Source organism: Pseudophryne corroboree, chromosome 1, assembly GCF_028390025.1.
Source record: "Pseudophryne corroboree isolate aPseCor3 chromosome 1, aPseCor3.hap2, whole genome shotgun sequence".
NCBI classification, from domain to species: Eukaryota; Metazoa; Chordata; class Amphibia; order Anura; family Myobatrachidae; genus Pseudophryne; species Pseudophryne corroboree.
In genome coordinates, this window is record NC_086444.1 from 365311244 (window position 1) to 365334321 (window position 23078).

A 23078-nucleotide genomic window follows, 5' to 3' on the forward strand; every position below is an offset into this window, starting at 1 on the left:
GAGAAGGGATAAAGAAGTGATAAACTGGTGATAAGCGCAAGGTGATAACGCACCAGCCAATCTTTACGGACTTGAACAATGACGATTGGCTAGTACTTTATCACCTTGCGCTTATCACTTCTTTATCCCTTCTTCAGGCTTAATACAACTGCCCCAATATTTGTCAGTGCCCCGCTGCCACCTATGATAAATATCCCTCTAAGGATGCTGTGCATGTATATTTAGTTGAAGAAGACATGTGTACACCTAATGTATGAGTAATTGTTTTATACTACAGTATCTGTTATGTACAAGTTCATGTCCTCATGCTAGTGGTTTCTCATATTGCATTATCATTGCCTCATAGTCGGCTCATTTTGTCCAATCCAAATCAAACACCACAAAACAAAGATGACCTTTTGCTCTGCTCTGTTGAGTCCTATGGTGACATTACTAGTACAGATAACGTTACCCACGTTACAGGACCTTTCTGTCTTCAATTAACTCATGACATGGCCGGGCTTCTCTTGGAACTGGTACGTACACCACCTATATGTGTGCGGATATTTTCATCAATATTTTAAGACATTTGCTTTTTTTATTGACAAATTATTATTTTTTAAATAAAGGAGGCTTAACAAAATAATTCCTTGTCCAGTACCTAGGCGCACAGTACTACTCTCTTGATTTTATTAGACATGGGGTCATTATATTTGCATTTTTGAATTTCCTGTTTTTCAACCAGATTAACTGTGATTTTCTGTCAAGAACAGAATGTTGGAACAATTTAGTTGAAACATCCAAACTTCATGACCAAATCACTCATTAGGGTATATGTAATAGAATATGATTTCCAGCACAATTAAGGCAGCAGATTCACAGTGATCACGCCAGTTCACAGAAATTGCACCCTATAACATATACCCATTGTGTGTCTGGTATAACCATACCTGAGAATACTGCAGTCAGTGTGATCGAGCTGATAAGAGTTGCAGAATGTTCAATACGGAGACATTTGGTAAACCAAAAATGAATAATTTATAAGAAACATTTATGCAGCTCTTTCATATAATACTGCTCTAGCTTTTTTTGTTGTATGTCTCCAAGGGCTTACGGTCATTAGGTCAACATGACTTAGGTCGACAGTCATTAGGCGGACCACTTTTGGTCGACATGCACTAGGTCAACATGGTCATTAGGTCGACATGAACATGGAAGACATGGAAAAAGGTTGACATGATTTTTTCATTTTTTTTTCATTTTCTGAACTTTTTCATACTTTACGATCCACGTGGACTACAATTGGGAATGGTAACCTGTGCCAAGCGCAGCGAAGCACCTTGCATGCTAGGGGACACAGTGCACTAATTGGGGTTCCCCGTCACTTTACGAAGAAAACGACACCAAAAAAAGTAAAAAACCACATGTCGGCCTAATGACCATGTCGACCAATAGTGGTCGACCTAATGACTGTCGACCTACATCTTGTCGACCTAATGACCCATACCCCTCTCCAAGATTCCAATTGCTAGCTCTTGGCAGCATAACAATTATAAATACATTGTCAAACATCTCAAAGTTCTTGTTATAATTTGTATTTAAGGTTAAGTCACCCTTTACGTGAGGTGACAATAACTTGTAGAAACACATTGATCATATAATTTACTTTAAGCAGAGAAATATTTGTCTTCTGAGTTCTACTTAATGAAGAAATTGTTTCATAAAGGTCAAGCGCAGTGCACTGTTCCACAACTTTGCCTGTAACCACGTGTAAACAAAACCATGGGGGTCATTCCGAGTTGATCGCTCGCTAGCAGTTTTTAGCAGCCATGTAAACGCTATGCCGCCGCCCACTGGGAGTGTATTTTAGCTTAGCAGAAGTGCAAACAGTTGTATCGCATGGCGGCTACAAGATTTTTTTGTGTAGTTTTAGAGTAGCTCAAAACCTACTCAGCGCTTGCGATCACTTCAGCCTTTTCAGTTCCGGATTTGACGTCACAAACCCGCCCAGTGTTCGCCCAGCCATGCCTGCGTTTTTCCTGGCACGCCTGCGTTTTTCCACACACTCTCTGAAAACGGTCAGTTGCCACCCAGAAACGCCCACTTTATGTTAATCACTCTGCGGCAAGCAGTGCTACTGAAATGCATCGCTAGACCCTGTGCAAAACTACATCGTTCGTTGTGCCCGTGCATTGTGCCGCATACGCATGCGCTGAACTGCCGGTTTTTTTACCTGATCGCTGCGCTGCGAACAAATGCAGCTAGCGATCAACTCGGAATGATCCCCCATATCTGCTATTCTAGATCGTTCTGTAAGCTTGTGAGAAAAGCTCTTTCCAGTGGCATATCTAGATATCTGTGGGATCCATATAAATCCTGTCTCCTATGCTAAACATGATTTCCTGGTCAGAGAAGAAGGCAAACCGGAGGTTACTTTCCCTTAATGTTGAATTAATTACTTGCATCATTGGTACCATAGAAGTAGAGATGGCCATTGATGGGGGAGGTCTGATAGTTCAACACAGGTCAAGCAATATTTTTTTTCCTCAGCTCAGGAGGCATGGGAATTAGCCCTGCCGCCGGTACATCGCTTAGCACTGCCTTCTTCCCTGATTGACTCGCCACTTAGCCCTTCTTGGCCATCACCTTCTTTGTCTGATTGGACTGCCATGTCCCACAGCAGGGATGTTCATCAATGGTCCAAACAATCAATGGTTCTCCAATGATTTCATGCCATAAATATAAAGCTCCATGATACCATTGATGATTAATCCTTTGATGGCCATCCCTACATAGTAATAAAGCAATCAAACCATGGGTGACCACTAACATGCACAGAGGAGGAAGGCCTGGAATAGAAAGGTATCAGCAACGTGAAAAGCAGTATTTAGTCAACACTTTTTGCAGATATAAAGATATATACTATACATTTAAGAAATTTTTCTTCATTGGACAGTGTATATAAGGAGGGAACCCTAGACTGCACACCCTAACTACATGTAATGAGAGGTGCTACCTAATGGGACTTTTAGTGCCACAAACAAAGAGAAAGAATGAAGATGCACTATTCAGACATTACTAATTGAAATTGGAATACAATCCATTTTGCACGATATCAGTATGAAACACCTACAATCAAAATCCTGACAGTCAAAATACCAACAACAATTGGCCGACAGTCAAAATACTGACAAGGTAAAAATCCCAACATTTAAAATACAGACAAGGTCAAAATACCGACATTTAAACTGTGGACAGGTCAAAAAGTCGACACAAGTTTTTAATTATTTTTTGGTGTGTAAGTCGACATAGGTTGACATGGACACTGTATAGATGGACCGCGTCCCCTGGCATGGCGAGCGCTATGGGCACGGTGCCTCGCTGCGCTCGGCACACTATTATATTCCCTCTTCATATCCACTTGGATGGTAAAGTATGAACAAGTTGGTTTCAATGAAAAACTCATGTCGACTTTTTGACCTGTTGACATTTTAAATGTCGGTATTTTGACCTTGTTGGTATTTTAAATGTCAATATTTTTTTTGACCATGTCGGGATTTTGACCGTCAGTCTTTGGTTGGCGGGATTTTGACCATCAGGATTTTGATTGTTGGTAAATTGACCGCATCCCTTTTGCACCCCTAGCCAGCCCAACCAAACCACAGAGATAGCAAGTGAAGTGTTAAAGAGTGTTAGATAAGTGTGAGCAGCTACTATGTGTTAGGGGTGAAAGATGAATGTGTGAAAAATGTTACGTAGATAAAAGCTTACACTGTGGCAGTGTACGCTATTGCCGCTAACTAGATTACTGGTGCGGCAAGAGCTCTTTCTGCTTAGTAGTTTCCACTGTGGTACAGTGCGCCGTGATAACTTAGCATATGTTCATTAATAATTCAGAGATGTTTTTGCTGGTTCTCCTTACTGGTGTTGTGCAGACACTTGGAGGAACCTGGTTATACACAGATAATATGCACAACTTTTCAGGAGAAACAATCAAGGCATTGAAAACCTAATCTTTTTCCAGTTTATTAAATTGAGTTAAGGCATTTCACTGATTGATAAATAGACCTAGTGGTTTGTTTTTTTCTAATTGTACAGCACAGCAGAATAGGCTATCTATTGGTATTAAAAATAAATAAATAAATTAATAACCTCCTTGTCATGTCCATGTCTAAACAATATGGCTCCATTAGGAGCAAAATACTGTCACAGCTCTCCCCACCTGTCTGTTCTGGTAAATTACTGTTCACAACAACGTCTTAGATTTCACAATTTCATTATATCATTCAATCTCATAATCCACAAATTACATTTTGTGGTGTCAAGGAGAGGTTATATGTAGCAAAAGTGACCATATTAAGCTTAACTATACAATAAATGTTCCCTCTCTGCTTAACTGCTTCCTGTTTCTGTAAGGGCCCTAGGGTGCTGGAGTGGGGTAACTAGTCCCCCGCCACCATAATGCCAAGAACACGCCCCTTGAAGTGCATGTCACACACCATAGGAATGTACACCAGGAAGGGGCCACGCCCCAGTACCATTATTTTGTGCACAGACCTAAATGCAAATATTCATACATAAGCAGAACTGTAGGCATCTCGGCAGCTGGACTGACATTATCTGCACTTTTTATTTCAAAGTCATCATTATAAGTACCATATCCCTGGTGCATAAGATCTGTCCGACAACCGCTGTACTTGTGCTTATGCACAATTCTACATGGACTACAGTTCTTTTCGAACCATCCTCGCTGAACATTGCCTTGCAAAAGCAGAACATTTTTATTGTGGCAGTTCCATAAAGTAGAATATTGGTGAGAACTTTGTTATACATGAGACCAGCGTGGGTTTTATCTAGGAGTTGTAGCCCCTCCAGTAACATTCACCATAGCTCACAGTCTCCTAGTCTGTGCACTGGCAGCTGGCAGGTTTCCCATTGGAAGCGCTCTCTGCTAGTTACATGCTGGACTGTAAATCAGGAGTTTTCCTCCCTGTGACTGTGCCAGTGATGCAGAGAGTGGGTATTTAAACCCGGGCTTGTAGGAGGGGCCTGTGCTGGCCACTGCGCCTTTTATTTGTCAACAGTGGCAGCAGCCTCTTGCCCAAGCCAGCACAAGCTGATGTGCTAAGTTGCAGTGTGCTGGGCTGCAGTAGTGATGGGGAGACTACTGCTGTGTGTGTGTGTGTGTGTGTGTGTGTGTGTGTGTGTGTGTGTTTGTGTGTGTGTGTGTAGGAGGGTGGGGGGGGGGGGGCGGGGGAAATCACACTGATTGTGTGATTGATAAGTACCCGGACCAGACCCAGCGCTCAATGGCCCTGAGGACTGCCAGTCCAGCCTTCCATTAACATAAAGTGCTTCCAATGATAGGCCATTTCTTCATTGAGTATGCCAGTGATACCTGGCTTTTAAGAGCTGCAGTCACTGCAGTCCCTAGAAGTTGTCCCTACCTTCCCATTCCCTGTTAGACTGTTAGTGCATGCGCAATGGATGTAATATCTGCCCCCTAAATGAATAACAGCTGGGCAGCCCTTCTCTCTCTCTCTATAAGGTAGAAGCCACCCCTGCATGAGACAATTAGGCTGGCATATTTATACAAGTAGAGAGGTTAGGGGTTAGTAAAATACCTTTATTACCTTTTCATATAGGAAGAAACTGCCAGTATAGTAGGTCTATTGTCCATTTAATTTACTAGATTATGATTAAATATTTTTGTTTGTATTCTCCCAGGTCCACCATTGGAGGCTGCTTCCATTAATTATTGCGCTAGGCCTTTGTAATGGATTGCCGTTCGGCTATCATGTATCAGTAATCAGCTCATCATCCTTCGTAAGTGTAATCTTTCTTCTACAATTGGTAACATTTAGCAAATTGCAAGGGTTCTATTCTATACAGCCTGATAATGACCACTGTTCAAAAACCGCACCTGTTTTTTTGGGGAGAAAAAGTATCAGGGCTAATTGAATACCCCTGAAATGGACATAATATAGAGTAGGATGTATGTGACCGGAAAAAAAAATCTGAAGATGCACCAGCTTGCTCACATGCCTTATGTACCAATTTTATGCCAGGGGAAAACTAAAGTTTATGTGCTGAGTTTACTTCTAGAGATGTACTTGAAAGTGTCAGTAAATGCTAAAATCCCAGGAATTTCTGTAAATTGTACACAGTATAATTAATGAAGTGTCATATACACAAGTCTGTCTGTGTCATGTCTGGACATTATAATTAATAAAAACTAAAGTCACTTATACCATGTACAATTGAATACAGACACCAATACAAATAAAAGTACTAATTACATTTTATTAAGTACAAATATCTGTTTCTCTTTAAAAAATAAAATGCTCATCTTCTTTCCTGCTCTGACCAATTGCAAATCTTCATTAAATAATGAGAAGCGACTGTCATGGAATGATATCAGTTAATAATTTATACTGAGAACATAGGGCCTAACTCAAGTTGGATTGCAAAAGTTGCAAATCACAATCCGGCCGATTATTGAACAACTGTGCATGCGCAGCATTCGCATTGTGCACACATGAGCAAAAGTAGTGATAGAAATTGCATACAGATCGTGATCGCTTTGCAGCCGCTGTTTGACTGACAGGACGCCAGTGTTTCTGAGCGGAAACCTGCCGCTTTCTAGGTGTGCCCAGGCGTTTCTAAGGAGGGCCTCTGACATCAGCAATGACCACTTCCAGTCTCTCGTGTTACAAGAATTGTGCACAACCTTGCCTGGCACAGATAGGAAAAATATTCGATGTTCCAGTAATTGCCTATGGTTTTGCGATCAACCTGCATATTGCGTTGTAATAGGCATTTTTTCTCTATATCGGGACGGCAACCATATGATCGAAGCAACTGCTTTTTAGCAGAAATTACAATCCTTGCTGCATGAGGTCCTTACTGCACTAATCATTTATATAGAACTGGTAGGAAGGATCAGTGACTGCATCCTGGAACTCTATTTATTCTATGGGCAGCTTGGAAAGCTTGAGAGGGCCGGATAATACATCCGGAACTAAGAAGTTATTATCCCACTGCCCCTGGGCCCAGTCCACAGTGTGTTTTGCATCCTGTAATACCCAGGATTTAATGTTTGTAATCGTGGGTATTTTTGAGACTCAAAAACATCTGCAATCCTGGGAATGGCTTCCCTACTGGGGACTCTATTATACTATCTACAGTAGCATTAGTAAGAGACATTATTGACCTGGACAAATCCAACGTATAAAACACTGTCAGGTGGGGTAAATACTGCGTAGCATGGGCAGGGCTGTACTATAATTTGGTCAGTAAATGGCTTTTCATTATTCTGCAGTGAAAATAAAACTACAGAGCCTGGTAACAACTACACTCTGAAATTTGTCAGTACAATGCGTACAACATAGAATACGGGCATATAATTGCATTAACAGTCCATTCACTAAAGCCATCCACATTTATGTTTGTATACTGTACATACAACGCAGTCCTTCAATGCATATCTCTTATTCTACCAAAGTGGTGAAATATATATAACAAAATTGCCATTGGATACATTCCTTTTCTCTCTGTATATTCCCACAACACCTCAATGCATGTCCTCTGCAGTTTGTCAAAGACTTCATCAACCAGACCTGGATAGGAAGGTATGGATCACCTGTCCCCGAGGCAACGCTTACTCTTCTCTGGTCCACAGTTGTTTCAGTGTTTAGCATTGGAGGACTTTTAGGATCATCGGTTGCCGGGTACCTGACAAGAAAGTTTGGAAAGTGAGTACATTAGTTAACCACTTAACTGACGATTTTTCCCCTCAAAAACCGCTCCGAAATTGTCAGGGATTTTTATAAGTGAATTAGGTGAAGAACATGAATTTAACTTTATCCAAAATGATTTTAGTTAAAAAAAAAAAAGAAAAACATTTTTTGGGGGGAATTTAAAAAAAAAAAATCTTTCCCCCCCCCAAACATCTGAACATCGGTCGGGAACATCAAAACATTGGGACATTGGTAACATCACGACCATCGTGGCATTACTTTTTACACTCCACACAGCTGCATTTACACAGGGTAGGGGAGGTTGGTTTACACTTCCCCAGCAATGATCGGCAGCACGGCAACACTGAGGGGAGAGTTCAGGGAGGCAGAGGGAGCTTACGATTCCTCTGAGAGCAGTGGCCGGAGGGAAGTTTCCCTTCCCTGCAGCTGCTAACACTGTTTATCTGACTAGTTGCACCCTGTGCGCCCAGGTCAGATAAGACACTCAGGGCCGGATTAAGGGCCACATGGGCCTGGAGCTGAAAATATTCAAAGGCCTATTGTGAGAAATGGGGGAGGTGTGATCAGTGCAGTGTGGGTGTGGCCAGAGACATGTGGGAGTATAAACCCCTACACTATCAGCTCCAATGTCTCCCGAAATATGTAAAAATATAAGAAAATGCATAATTTTGTGAGAAAAATCTGAAATGCAATCTTAATAGTTATGATTTATGGCATACCATGTAGCCAGCTGGTGGCTAGTGATGATCATGCTGTCATGATGATGGGCCTATTTTTATGTGATGGTCTGGAGCTGAAGCTCCATTCGCCCCATTGTTAATCTGGCCCTGAAGACACTTGCTGGTATGGTCGCATCTGGTGCGACCATGTGAAGCAAGTGGTTAACTGAAATTCTTTGATACTAAGGGGAGATGTATCAAGCCTTGGAAAGTGGAGTAGTTGCCCAAAGCGGGCACATATTCCGGAAGGTTTCACTCTACGATTTACCCTGCGGAACTTTTTTAAAACATATGGGGATCCTGCAGTTTTCTGAGGTTTTACTGCATTTTTTTTTATTGAAACATCCCGTCCCGGGGAAAAAAAAATAGATTTAGTCATGTAAGTTGCGGACATAAGGAAGTGCAGGGTACTCTCAGTCAGTGGTAAAGTGGAGAGAGATACTCCTAACTTTCATTTTAAAAACACATGGCAGTAAGGAGCTAATTAGCTGGAACTTATGGCCCTCATTCCGAGTTGTTCGCTTGGTAAAAATCTTCGCATCGCAGCGATTTTCCGCTTAATGCGCAATGTCCGCACTGCGACTGCGCCAAGTAAATTTGCTATGCAGTTAGGATTTTTACTCACGGCTTTTTCATCATTCTGGCGATCGTAATGTGATTGACAGGAAATGGGTGTTACTGGGCGGAAACAGGCCGTTTTATGGGCGTGTGGGAAAAAACGCTACCGTTTCCGGAAAAAACGCAGGAGTGGCCGGAGAAACGGGGGAGTGTCTGGGCGAACGCTGGGTGTGTTTGTGACGTCAAACCAGGAACGACAAGCACTGAACTGATCGCAGATGCCGAGTAAGTCTGGAGCTACTCAGAAACTGCTACGAGGTGTGTAATCGCAATATTGCGAATACATCGTTCGCAATTTTAAGATGCTAAGATTCACTCCCAGTAGGCTGCGGCTTAGCATGAGCAAATCTGCTAAAATCCGCTTGCGAGCGAACAACTCGGATTGAGGGCCTATGTCTCTCCACTTTATCTCCCTCCAATGGGTGTATTCAATAAGTGTCGGAAGCTGCCGTCTTGTCGGAAAGACGGCAGCTTCTGACAGATTTAGGTCGGAAGGGGTTCCGACCTATTCATTAGGGCCCCGTTTTTTTTGTCGGAAGCCTGTCGGAATACACGCGGAACGGCGGCATCAGATGCCGAGCCGCGTGTATTGTCATAAGTGCGGCCCAACCTGACAGGTTTTAGCCCTGTATCCAACAATGTCAATCCGACTTTAAAAAAAGTCGGATTGGCAGTGTCGAGAATGGGCCAAACCTGTCGGGTTTGGTCATGGGACTGAATACTGACCTGTCGGATTTCGACAGGTGTTGAACATACGTACAAGGCTTAGAACATCGGCCTCTATGTCTTAAGGGGGGTACACATCGAGAGATCCGTGTTTAAAATCTAAGCAATCTGACTAGATTGCTTATATTTTAAGCACAGATCTGTCGTGTGTATGCCCCCTAGCGGTAGCGTTGCGCGGCCCCGCACATCGCTATCGCCGGTGCTAGATTGAGCCGGATTGCAGGCTCAATCTAGCGGGCCGCTCACTTCACCACTGTGTGAAGTGAGCGCCCCCCCCCCCCCCCCCCCGTCCGTCCTCCCCCTCGTTCAGCACATCGCGCTGTGCTGAGCGGGGGGAGAGATGTGTGCTAAGCGGTCTGTGTTAAGACCGCTCAGCACACATCTCTCCCGTCAGTACTGCCCTTTACTATATTATACATCTGATAAAAAGCCAAGATTACATCTAACCTTTACAAACTCTGAGTGTCCTTCTGACCCCTTACAACATTCATTCTCTCTTTCCTCAGGAGGCGATCTCATATATTCACTCACTTATTGGGCGTTACGGCCAGTCTATTTCTTGGGTTAAGCAAGATCGTGGGATCCCATGAGATGATTTTGGTTGGACGATTCCTCTATGGCATCACATTAGGTAAATAATATGATATATATAAGATCATATATAGAATTTACTCGCTATAGCATGTTTTCTAAACCTATGGAATATGGATACACAACTAAAACATAGCTCCCCATGCTATTCAATGGGAGTCACCATAATCCTGTGCAAATTAATTCAATGAAACTAATTACAGTAATAAGCTGTTATAGTAAATAATCATATTTTAATATTATTACTTTATTTTTTTTAATTGCTACAAGAAAAATGGGTATGTATAGCCATACAGGATTATAATGTAACATTATCCATTACCTAATTTGTATTGTTTTATAAAAACTACTGTACAATTATTCACAAGGGACATGCAGCTCAGAATAATACAGTAGGAAAGTACCAAATGTTCTTCAAATAATGAGACAAAAGGGTAAAAATTGCAATGAAATAAAATTAACATTAAAAGCTGACGTCTACCTTCTTGCTATCCCAAGTACATATATTTATCAGAAGGCAATTAGTACAGATTAATACAATCTGTATTTCTCTAAAATGACATAAGGAAATTTCTTCTTAATTGTGATGTTTATATGTATCAGATTGTTGTCTAGGGAATCACTTTCTCATCTGATTGTCCTAAAATTCCACAGTCCTATGGTGTTGTACATAAAAAAAACCCAGCAAATGATATCTATAGGACTGCGGAGCAGATTCAGGATTGCACACAAGGTGGCAAGACCGCACAGATGCGGGACAATCTGAATACAAGTGTATGGCACCATGATCCAAGTTTGAAAGAACGTATCATGACCTGGTGTCTGTATTAGTACCAATTTGTTAATAAGCAATTTTAAAACTTATCAGACGTTAATAGAGATCATAAGAATATGTTGTCCGATAACTGATAATAGGATTTTAGTACCTACTGGTAAATCCTTTTCTCCTAGTCCGTAGAGGATGCTGGGGACTCCAAAAGGACCATGGGGTATAGACGGATCCGCAGGAGCTTGGGCACACTATAAAGACTTAAACTGGGTGTGAACTGGCTCCTCCCTCTATGCCCCTCCTCCAGACCTCAGTTAGAAAACTGTGCCCAGGAGAGACGGACATTTCGAGGAAAGAATTTATAATTTAAACACAGTGAGTGTTATACCAGCTCACACCACGAACATACCGCAAGACATGGCCTTCAACAGAATACCAGACCACGGTATGAAAAACATACAGCCATATGCTGAGAGAATATGTAACACAACCTGTGTGTCAACCCAACCAATAATAAGAAACCACATGCCAAGGCATGAACAACGTCAGCAATAGCCTGACAGAGAAGAATAACCACAAAGTGCAACCAAAATCAATAACTGCAGACACAGTACGCACTGGGACGGACGCCCAGCATCCTCTACGGACTAGGAGAAAAGGATTTACCGGTAGGTACTAAAATCCTATTTTCTCTTACGCTCCAGAACGGGCGGGAGAGTGCGGACGACTCTGCAGCACCGATTGAGCAAACAGGAGGTCCCCCTCAGCCAGAGTATCACACTGGTAGAGCTTAGCAAAGGTGTTTGAAACCCGACCAAGTAGCCGCTTGGCAAATGTAACCCGCCAAGACACCTCGGGCATCCGCCCAAGACGAGCCCATCTACCTGGTAGAATGGGTCTCCCCCGACTTCGGTCACTGCACTCCAGTCGTAGAACTAGCACGCTAAATCGTAGCACAGATCCTGCGTGTAACAGACTGCAGAAACGCAGGCGCCCCCAAACACGCTGGGAACATACCGGACAAACAGAGCCTCTGTTACCCCAAACCGAACTCCAATTGGGTACATAAATGTTCAAAACCCTGACAACATCGAGACTTTGAATCAGCCAATGCTGAAGTTACCAGAGGCATCAACATAGGCAGGTTTTTGATAACACCGAAAAACCTCCTCTGCAGAACTACCATCCGAGGTCTCCATTCTATCCACTTGGAAGATCAAACAGGGGCTCTTGTGAGACAAAGCCGCTACATCCTACAACCGCCTCGCGGTCGCCCAAAAATCAAAAGCATGACCACCCTCCAAGAGAGAATTTTTAACACAACCTTTAATAAGGGTTCCAAGCAGTGAGACACAAGAAACGCAACACCACGTCAAGATCCCACTGTGCCAATGGGCCACAAATGGAGGTTGTATGTGCAGTACTCCTTTCACAAAAGTCCAAACTTCCGGAAAGGTGGCTTTTTTTTTTTTTTTTAAAGAAAATTTATAAGGCCACAACTGCCCTGAAATGGAGCCCAACTGTAGGCCTGCATCCACACCTGCTTGCAAAGAATGGAGAAGAACAACTCAGCTGAAAGTCTTCCGTAGGAACCTTCTTAGGTACACACCAAGACACATATTTACGCCAAATACAGTGGTAAAGCTTTGTCGTTACTTCTTTTCTAGCCTGAAAAAGTGTGGAAATGACCTCACTGGAAATACCCATTCGGACTAGGATATGGCGTTCAACCGCCACGCCGTCAAACGCAGCCGCGGTAAGTCCTATTACACGCCCGGATCTTGTTGTAACAGTTCCTCCCGTAGATGAAGAGGCCAGGGATCTTCTATGAATAAATCTTGAAGAACTGCAAACAAAGCCCTCCTTGGCTAGACCGGAACAATGAGGATCGCCGGAACCTCTGTTCTTCCCACATTTATCACCTTCAGCAGAGTGAAAACGGAGAGGACCCATAGACCAACTGAAAACACCTAAGGTGTCACGAGGGCGTCCACTGCTATAGCTTGAGTGTCCCTTGACCTGGAACCATATTCCTGAGGTCTCTCGTTGAGGCGAGACGCCAACATGTCGAATTGAGGCACTCCACAAAGACTTGTCACTTCTGTGAAACTTCTCGAATGACGACAGTACTACTCCCGGATGGAGAGCACGTCTGCAGAGGAAATCTATTGCTCCATCGTTTACGTCTGGAACGAAGACCGCTAATATAACGTATACCAGTCTTTTCACCCAGCGGAAAACTATTTCAGCTTCTGCCATTGCCGCTTTGCACCTTGTGCCGCCCTAGCGACTTACTTACGCCACTGCTGTCAAGTGGACCGACAGAATTAACACGGGCAGATCACGAAGAATATGTTCGTTGAAAACAGCTCTTAATTCAAGAAAGCTTATCGTAGACCAGCTTCTCAGCTTGACCTTTCCTTCTGGAAATACTACCCCTGTAAGGACTGCTCCCCAGATTCGGAGATCTGCAAACATGGACACCAGGATCTAATCCTGGATCCCGAACCTTCGTCCCTCTAGGAGGTGAGAACTGAGCAGACACCCCAGGAGTGATATCCTGGCCATTAGAATTATATCCCGGTGCATGTGCCGGTGAGACCCGGACCACATTCCCAACAGGTCCCATGGAAACCACTCTTGCATTCAACCTGCTCATCGAAAAGGCCTCTTAGGCTGCACCCAACTTCATCCTCAACGGAACATATTGCTGGAGTGTCACTGCAAATCTGATCCGACTCAGGATCCTCAGCTCTCTTTCCGCAGGAAAACACAGAACCTCAACCGTTCAGCATTTACCCTGATACTACCTCCGACATCTGCGGCGTTGGGAACAACAGCCCTTTCCTGTGTTGAAGAACAGTCAGAGAGAAACCACGATTTGCACCACTTGTTTCTTGACCTCGCCTCAAGCAGGCGAACATCTCAGTACAGAATAACAATAGCTCTTACAATTGAAAGAAAACCACCATACTACCATCACTCCAGTGAAATGTCAAAGACAATCCTGGCTATCCCTCCAGGTAATCTGAATGCGCAGAACAACGCATGCAAACTTTTTTTTTTTTTTATACAACCGGGACAGGCGGACAAGGCCCTGAACCTGACGCACCTCTGGTATGGCGTTGCATACTACCTCCCCTTCCAGAGGGGAAACAGCAATATCCATTATAAAATCAAGGAGGGGAAAGATCTGTAACACCAGAATGTCCCCCTCTGTATACCACAAGTAACATTCCCGGACTAACTGAAAGAAGTAACTGAGTCCACACCGGAGCGGGGTCACGCCATATAGACTCTGCGACATCCTCCTCTGCGAACCTACCAAGGCTGCAGAACCCTACCTTTTCACCTTCCACAGGCTGTACAGAAAGGGAAAAACAAAAACTGTATCTAACCGATTAAAATGACTGCATCCCCCAAAAGAATGCGTCACCAACCGTTGTGAGGGAATCTAACTCCCGAAGTTAGACTCACCAGGAACATCCACTGAGATTGACTGAACTAAGGCATCCCCCCAAACAGCGGTACATCGTCCCAGGGAAAAACTCCAGTAACTCGGAGTCAGCCTCAGCATTCCCCCAGCCACACTACCTGTATACGTACGGCAGCCTGCCGCAAAGTTATAGAGAAGAACCAACATAAGGAACCTCCCCTCTCTCTTTAGGGTAAATCTATCTGATGTCTTACCGAATACAAACACTCCCTCATGTGTATGTAATGCAAATAAGCCCACAGCATAGAAAAATAATATCACTTAGCTTTCCTGTATACGATCCTTTGAGACAGGGCCCCGTGTCGACCAGGCGTTGACTTTCACAATATTCTATCCGTGGCGGGAAAAGAATAAACATTCGGAATCCTGGAGAGGGTGTGAGTCACGGCCGACCTAGAGCTTTATCAACAGAGCGACCAGCACATGAGAAGGAATACTATTACTTCAGTACTCATTATAAATCATAATATGAATTTACATATTGAAATACACGTATACACACATATCCTAAATATATATATATATATATATATATATATAAAACATACATATAAGCGGATTGTCCGGAGCCTTCTGGTCCCCAGTGACATTAATGTGTTCTGAACGTGTATGACCATGTACTGAAAAGCCCCAGTTGTGGATCTACCAGGAAACATCATAGTCGACAGAAAACCCAAGTATTTGTCGACAGCAGGGAGTAGTAACCAGGCAAAATTACCTTCTTGCGACCCCAAGCGGTCCGAGGGAAGTATCCTACAACTGTATAGTCAGATACAGCATGTCCATTTACCCCCGGTGATAACAGTTGGTGCCGACAGGGTCACCCACATACTACTGTGCCTCCCATATAGTATTTACTTTTTACAAGCATACCACTACCGACCTGTTGTATCAAGTACCCACATGCGTCGATGATGCAGACAGTGAACCCCATAGGTGTTTATGACAGAACACTCACGCCTGTCGACACAAGTGAACTAAAGTTGGTATATCTGACAAGGAGCTCATAGAAAACACACACAAGAATGATTTCATGCTCATTCCTAAATAAACTAGTGTTATGTACGTCCAAAATAACACTAAAAAACTGTTGAGGACTTTCCTGACTACCTCCAGATTAAGGCACTCATTGTGGACAGATTCCTGGACTGTCGTTCAAAAACTCCCCCCTCCTTTTTTTTGTTCAGATAAGCCATTTTTATTTTTTATTTGTATTCTGATTATTGTTCTTTTTATATATCTTTGATACGAGAATTAAAACCATTATTTATATTACTACTGGTTTGGACCATGGAATGAGAGTGCTCACTAGCAGTGACGTATAACACCTGTTCCGAAAAAGATCTTGTATTATGCCTGAATATTCTTTTGACGCGGTACGCATATTATTAACTAGGTGATTCATCGCGCCCTGCGGGCGCTCTTCACACCGTCGTAAGGGGCTACGCCCCCGTAACCCCTATATAAAGGTTAAGGTGTAGAATAGTAGTTGTCAAATGTATTGTGGTGGACTGTTGGTTTTGATGTTGGTTAAACGCGGCGAGCCGTGATTGGCTCACGGCGGCCATCCTCAATTTCAAAAATGACGGGGAACGCCATTTTTAAAATGGGTTACCGCTCTGCTGCTCCAACTCTGCACCTGCGGCCGCACTGACGCTGGCCGCACCCCCGCAACCACGCCGCCCGCAGCCCCGTTGGTTGCACCCCCGGCGTCCGTACCCCCGCTGTCCGCACCCACGCCGAGCGCACCCACGGCGCCAGCACCCACGCCGACCGTCGCACCTCCGCCGCACCCACAACAGTGATTGACAGCGGATCCAGTGACGGATCCGCTGGGCAATCACTGTGGCCTGACTGACAGGGGACGTGCTTTCATAGGTTGAAAGCACGTCCCTGTGTGATTTTTCAATGGGGTTTTAAGGGGCATTGCTAGTACCCGGCCGCGGCCGTCCCCCGCTCCCCATACGTTCCCCTATCTGACAGGGAGGCACCAGGATAGGTGGCTCCCAAACACTTTAAGTAAGTGGAGGCTGCGTGTGTTGGGTCGGGGTGGGTGGTGCGGGTGTGTCCCGTGCTGCGGCTCTGGGTGCATGGGGTTTGCGTGTGGCGGGAGCAGAGATAGTGGAGGAGGTTGCTGGAGAGGGAGGGTGTTGGAGTCCGGCAGCGCTGGTAGTTGCGGGTGCCGTCTCCTGCTTCATGTTAGAGGTGAGAGCTGGGAAGGGGGGTAAGTGGAGGCTGCGTGTGTTGGGTCGGGGTGGGGGGTGCGGGTGTGTCCCGTGCTGCGGCCGATGAGAAGCTGCAGGTGGGAGCTAGGGAGGGGGGTTAGCGGAGTGTGCGTGTAGTGGGTTAGTGTCTGTTTGTGGTGGGGAAAAAAAGCAATTGGTTTCCCCAGCACCCTGAATGATAACAGTAACCAGTTACTGTTATCATTCAGGGTGCTGGGGAAACCAATTGCTTTTTTTCTTGCTCAGAAATACCCCTTCCTTTCGAGCACCTGAATGATATCACTAAGCTAATTGAGCATTCACCAATCTATATGTCTGTTGTGAGAGGCAGAGAGGTTCCTGCATTAGGAGGAGGTGCAGGCCCTGACATGCCACATGGAGCATTATGGGGTTGCTCCAAGGTAGGTAGCTCTTAGCTTAGACATATTTTAGTAAGGAGCCATTATCATGTGGCTCCTTGCTGGTTAAATTTAGACCCAGATTGGGGTAATGGAGGTGTAAGGTGTGGTGCCTCTGGACTGGCTGAGCTGGATGGCTTTAGTGTGGCATACCTTTACATTCTATTAACACTTTCACTTATTAATTTTCTAACACTATTTCTCTATTTTAATTACATTTCATGTTTGTATCACCCTCTCTATAGCTTCGGCTTCCTAAATACTAATTTATTAACACTATAGTTTTTTACACTGGTATGCCACGCTGGGCTTTCTGGCTCATTCTGGTGTTTTGGGGTGCCACACCCTGCACCTAGATATAGCGCTAGGGACCCCAAATATACAGAGAGGCCTTGATGCGGCTTTGGGGCTTAACCACACATTTGCGCAAATATGTGTAACGAAGATCTCTGAATTCTATTATCATGTGGGATTTATATCTGGTTACTGTTATCATTCAGGGTGCTGGGGAAACCAATTGCTTTTTTTCTTGCTCAGAAATACCCCTTCCTTTCGAGCACCTGAATGATATCACTAAGCTAATTGAGCATTTACCAATCTATATGTCTGTTGTGAGAGGCAGAGAGGTTCCTGCATTAGGAGGAGGTGCAGGCCCTGACATGCCACATGGAGCATTATGGGGTTGCTCCAAGGTAGGTAGCTCTTAGCTTAGACATATTTTAGTAAGGAGCCATTATCATGTGGCTCCTTGCTGGTTAAATTTAGACCCAGATTGGGGTAATGGAGGTGTAAGGTGTGGTGCCTCTGGACTGGCTGAGCTGGATGGCTTTAGTGTGGCATACCTTTACATTCTATTAACACTTTCACTTATTAATTTTCTAACACTATTTCTCTATTTTAATTACATTTCATGTTTGTATCACCCTCTCTATAGCTTCGGCTTCCTAAATACTAATTTATTAACACTATAGTTTTTTACACTGGTATGCCACGCTGGGCTTTCTGGCTCATTCTGGTGTTTTGGGGTGCCACACCCTGCACCTAGATATAGCGCTAGGGACCCCAAATATACAGAGAGGCCTTGATGCGGCTTTGGGGCTTAACCACACATTTGCGCAAATATGTGTAACGAAGATCTCTGAATTCTATTATCATGTGGGATTTATATCTGGTTACTGTTATCATTCAGGGTGCTGGGGAAACCAATTGCTTTTTTTCTTGCTCAGAAATACCCCTTCCTTTCGAGCACCTGAATGATATCACTAAGCTAATTGAGCATTTACCAATCTATATGTCTGTGGTGGGGAAAGCAAGGGAAGGGTGTGTGGTACCGTGCTCAGTGGAGTGTCCGTCCAATGCTGGTTCCCTGTGCTCTAGCCACTGGTCAGTAGCAGGTGGCTCCGCCCCAGACAGGCCTGTGACTCCACCCAGCGTTACGGCCTAGCACAGAGTCACAGACTTGGGCTAATATATAGGAGATTGATTAATACTGGAAACAGCAACACATTAGGTCTTACTGCACTATGAGGAGTGTATTTTGTATCTTTAAACTTTAGATCCAATCGCATATTGAGTTTTGGAGGATAAAGACCACCTGTGACGTGCTGTTATACTTCTACTTTCTGGTACACTCATTACCTATAAAATTGGTTTATGGTCCGGTATTGCAACAACAATATTGCACTATGAGAGGCGCATTTTTTGCTTATGTTTAGAACTCCTGTGCTGTGAGCTGACTCTATTACACTCTGAGCTTTGGATGACTAAAGACTCCCCGTGACGTGTTGTCATCTTGGAAGTTTTCCGACTCCCCAGGCTGTGAGCAATAGACAGAAGACAACAGTTTTTGATGTGCATGCTAAAATTTCCTCATCTGGTACGCTTAATACCTATATGATTGTTGTCGTGACAGAAATCAAAATCTAAAATTACTGCACCATCAGGCGCTTGTTCTTCATTTTCCTTATATATATATATATATATATATACCACAACAACCACCTAGGTGGAAGGTGCACTCACGCCCAGAAATTAGTCTCTGAAGTCACTTGTAAATTCAGTATATTTTTATTCGGGTTCACTGTTGATGCCGTATTTCATCGACGTTTCGGTCCTTATGCGGACCTTTATCAAGATTGGCACTTAAATCACCTATACAATCAGAAACAGTTACAATTAATATGTATAAGAACCCAGATTTATTCAACACCAACACCACCAGTGCCTCCCAGGCCCTGAAGACTGTCACAAAAACCAGAAAACGTATTAAAAAGCTGTTTTTTTATATATGTAAAAAAGAGATACTTGGAAATAATCCACGTGTGATGAAAGAGACACCTCCACCGTTAGGACTATCTGTTTAGATAGGCAAATGATTACCTGGACGGCAAGCCAGATCACTCAGATGTGTGGAATGGCCTTCAAAGTTGGCAACATGCCTGATCACATAATGAAGTTAAAAAGCCTATAACGTAGGGGAAGCTGCAAGGCGTAGTCACCTATTAGATAAATAACAGAGTAACTACACCATAAGAAAATACACTAACAACGTCATTTTGGAAAAGATCATACCTAGTTACATGTAGAAATAGCTCATGGCAGCTTGTGGGCTCTGTACATGTGTCAGACACTCAGTCTGTAAGGAGGCACAACAGGAAAAAATAATCACCAACCGTAATCATGTGTCAGAAGGGAGCTGCAGGAGAACCATACTCACTGCTCAAGTGTCCAGAGCCAAATGGAAGCTGCATAAAGTTCAGCCTCAGCTGAGCACTATTTAAGGATCAACCACAGGAAGTGCCAATTAGGGAGATTAGTATAAACCCAGTCTCTCATTAACTGATCACCTCTCAGATAACTAACTCAGACCAACTGGGAAAAACGTTACAGGGTTCACAGGACAGGCAGTGGCTATCGCTAACGCACGGCTACTTAAATGAGTGTATTTTAACGATTTAGAAGGGCAACTGCCGGAGACGCGTCTTTTGCGTTCCACCGACCGGAACACCATGCGTTCCATTCCGCGGAAGTGGCGCTGGCCGGAAGTCTCTGCGTTCCACTCGCGGAAAGAACCGTAATTAGGCTTATCCACTGGCTAATGTTTAAAGGAGGTGTACAACCTAGAGGGGGGTGTTCTCAGAGAATGAACACTCCCCCAGGTGGAATCATCAATGTACAGGTTCACTCATAGCTCACAGGGACTCGGAGGTATACCGGAGGTCTCCTCACGTATAATCCTGGATTAACCTATGTGTAGCCTGTCAATCACCACAGAAGAAAAAGAGTGCAAATGTAAATAATGATCCATAATATGAAATGTCAAAAATGTCAAAAATGACATAAGAGGGCACCAGATCAAATGACCACAACTCACCCTACGCATACAAACTAACATATATCTGATCAACAAAGGCAAATTGAATACTGATGTGAGTGTAATATCTTTATAGTAATACATTGGTATAATGTAGTAAAAGATTTTAAATAATAAAAGGGAATAGTGGGTGGTGTGGTCATTGAAATTGGTGGACCCTCGTGACTAGTATAGGACCTGGGAAGGCTCCGGGAAACAACAGAAAAATATATATAAAAAACATAAGCAAGGACGTATAAATAACTGTCCTTACTTTCTTAATCTCTATACATAAAAAGAACATACAAAAATGAAAAAAATAAAACATAGAACATATAAAACACAAATCGAAACCCAGCCTGTATGTGCTGATTGTATCACAGTGCCCTATGTCCCTGAAACATACAAAGTGTGTTCCAAGGTATCCAATCAACTATGGCAAAATAAAATTCTAAAGAAAAATATTAAGGCTTTCCTTCTGTTTAAGTAACAAGGTGCGATCGTCTCCACTAACAGGTGGCGGCACCCAGTCAATCAGCTGACACTTCAACGCAACGCAGCACTCAAAGATCAACAATGTAACGAGATCACTTCTCGCTTTCTGGAGCGAGGGTACACTAGCAGTGTACTTACTCGCTGTCTCAATAAAGCGAACAGCATTTTTCATGGACAACAGGTTAAAAACCCCATTCGTAACAATCGGATGATTTGTTCCACTCAGTATGATGGTTCCACAAGTGCAACCAGAAAGGCCCTACGGAAACATTGGCCAATAATAGCCACCGACAACAGTTTGCCTTTTCTTAAAACACCTGCTCCTATGGTTGCATACAAACGAGGGGCCAACCTAAAGCAATTACTAATGAGACCCACGATTTTCCCTGAACAGAACACATCTCAAATCCAGCTTATGCAAGCCAAACCTGGCAGTTTTTCCTGCGGGGGGTGCACAACGTGCAGATCTATGATCACTGGTCCTTTTTTGTATCACCCACACACAGGGAAAAAAATCTTCATCAGATATCATCTCCACTGTCGACTGGATCATGTCGTCTACCTTCTGAAGTGCCCATGTGGGTTATGTTATGTCGGACTAACCGCGCGTCCCTTTCGCGACAGGATGGCAAACCATCGGTCATCCATACACACGGCCCTCAATGTTGGCTTTTCTGACAAACCGGTAGCACGGCACTTTTTGTCAGTTAGACATCAAGTATCTGCCCTGAAGTGTCAGCTGATTGACTGGGTGCCGCCACCTGTTAGTGGAGGCGATCGCACCTTGTTACTTAAACAGAAGGAAAGCTTTTGGATACACAAACTCAATACAGTGTCACCAAAGGGCCTCAATGAGGCCAACCCCCTTAATATTTTTCTTTAGAATTTTATTTTGCCATAGTTGATTGGATACCTTGGAACACACTTTGTATGTTTCAGGGACATAGGGCACTGTGATACAATCAGCACATACAGGCTGGGTTTCAATTTGTGTTTTATATGTTCTATGTTCTATGTTTTATTTTTTTCATTTTTGTATGTTCTTTTTATGTATAGAGATTAAGAAAGTAAGGACAGTTATTTATACGTCCTTGCTTATGTTTTTTATATATATTTTTCTGTTGTTTCCCGGAGCCTTCCCAGGTCCTATACTAGTCACGAGGGTCCACCAATTTCAATGACCACACCACCCACTATTCCCTTTTATTATTTAAAATCTTTTACTACATTATACCAATGTATTACTATAAAGATATTACACTCACATCAGTATTCAATTTGCCTTTGTTGATCAGATATATGTTAGTTTGTATGCGTAGGGTGAGTTGTGGTCATTTGATCTGGTGCCCTCTTATGTCATTTTTGACATTTTTGACATTTCATATTATGGATCATTATTTACATTTGCACTCTTTTTCTTCTGTGGTGATTGACAGGCTACACATAGGTTAATCCAGGATTATACGTGAGGAGACCTCCGGTATACCTCCGAGTCCCTGTGAGCTATGAGTGAACCTGTACATTGATGATTCCACCTGGGGGAGTGTTCATTCTCTGAGAACACCCCCCTCTAGGTTGTACACCTCCTTTAAACATTAGCCAGTGGATAAGCCTAATTACGGTTCTTTCCGCGAGTGGAACGCAGAGACTTCCGGCCAGCGCCACTTCCGCGGAATGGAACGCATGGTGTTCCGGTCGGTGGAACGCAAAAGACGCGTCTCCGGCAGTTGCCCTTCTAAATCGTTAAAATACACTCATTTAAGTAGCCGTGCGTTAGCGATAGCCACTGCCTGTCCTGTGAACCCTGTAACGTTTTTCCCAGTTGGTCTGAGTTAGTTATCTGAGAGGTGATCAGTTAATGAGAGACTGGGTTTATACTAATCTCCCTAATTGGCACTTCCTGTGGTTGATCCTTAAATAGTGCTCAGCTGAGGCTGAACTTTATGCAGC

At 43.6% G+C, this 23078-nt stretch overlaps 1 protein-coding gene across 1 annotated transcript in view; it reads left to right on the top strand.

Annotated features, from left to right (window-relative positions):
* The first annotated feature begins 429 nt into the window (after positions 1–429).
* The window catches only part of LOC134884584 (solute carrier family 2, facilitated glucose transporter member 9-like), a 150124-nt gene continuing 127475 nt past the window's right edge, over positions 430–23078 (top strand). Inside the window, exons 1-4 of the mRNA XM_063913000.1 lie at positions 430–515; positions 5707–5805; positions 7573–7733; positions 10309–10433. Of these exons, the coding sequence (XP_063769070.1) occupies positions 492–515; positions 5707–5805; positions 7573–7733; positions 10309–10433 (409 nt within the window). The 5' untranslated portion in view covers positions 430–491. The remainder of the gene's footprint in view (positions 516–5706; positions 5806–7572; positions 7734–10308; positions 10434–23078) is intronic.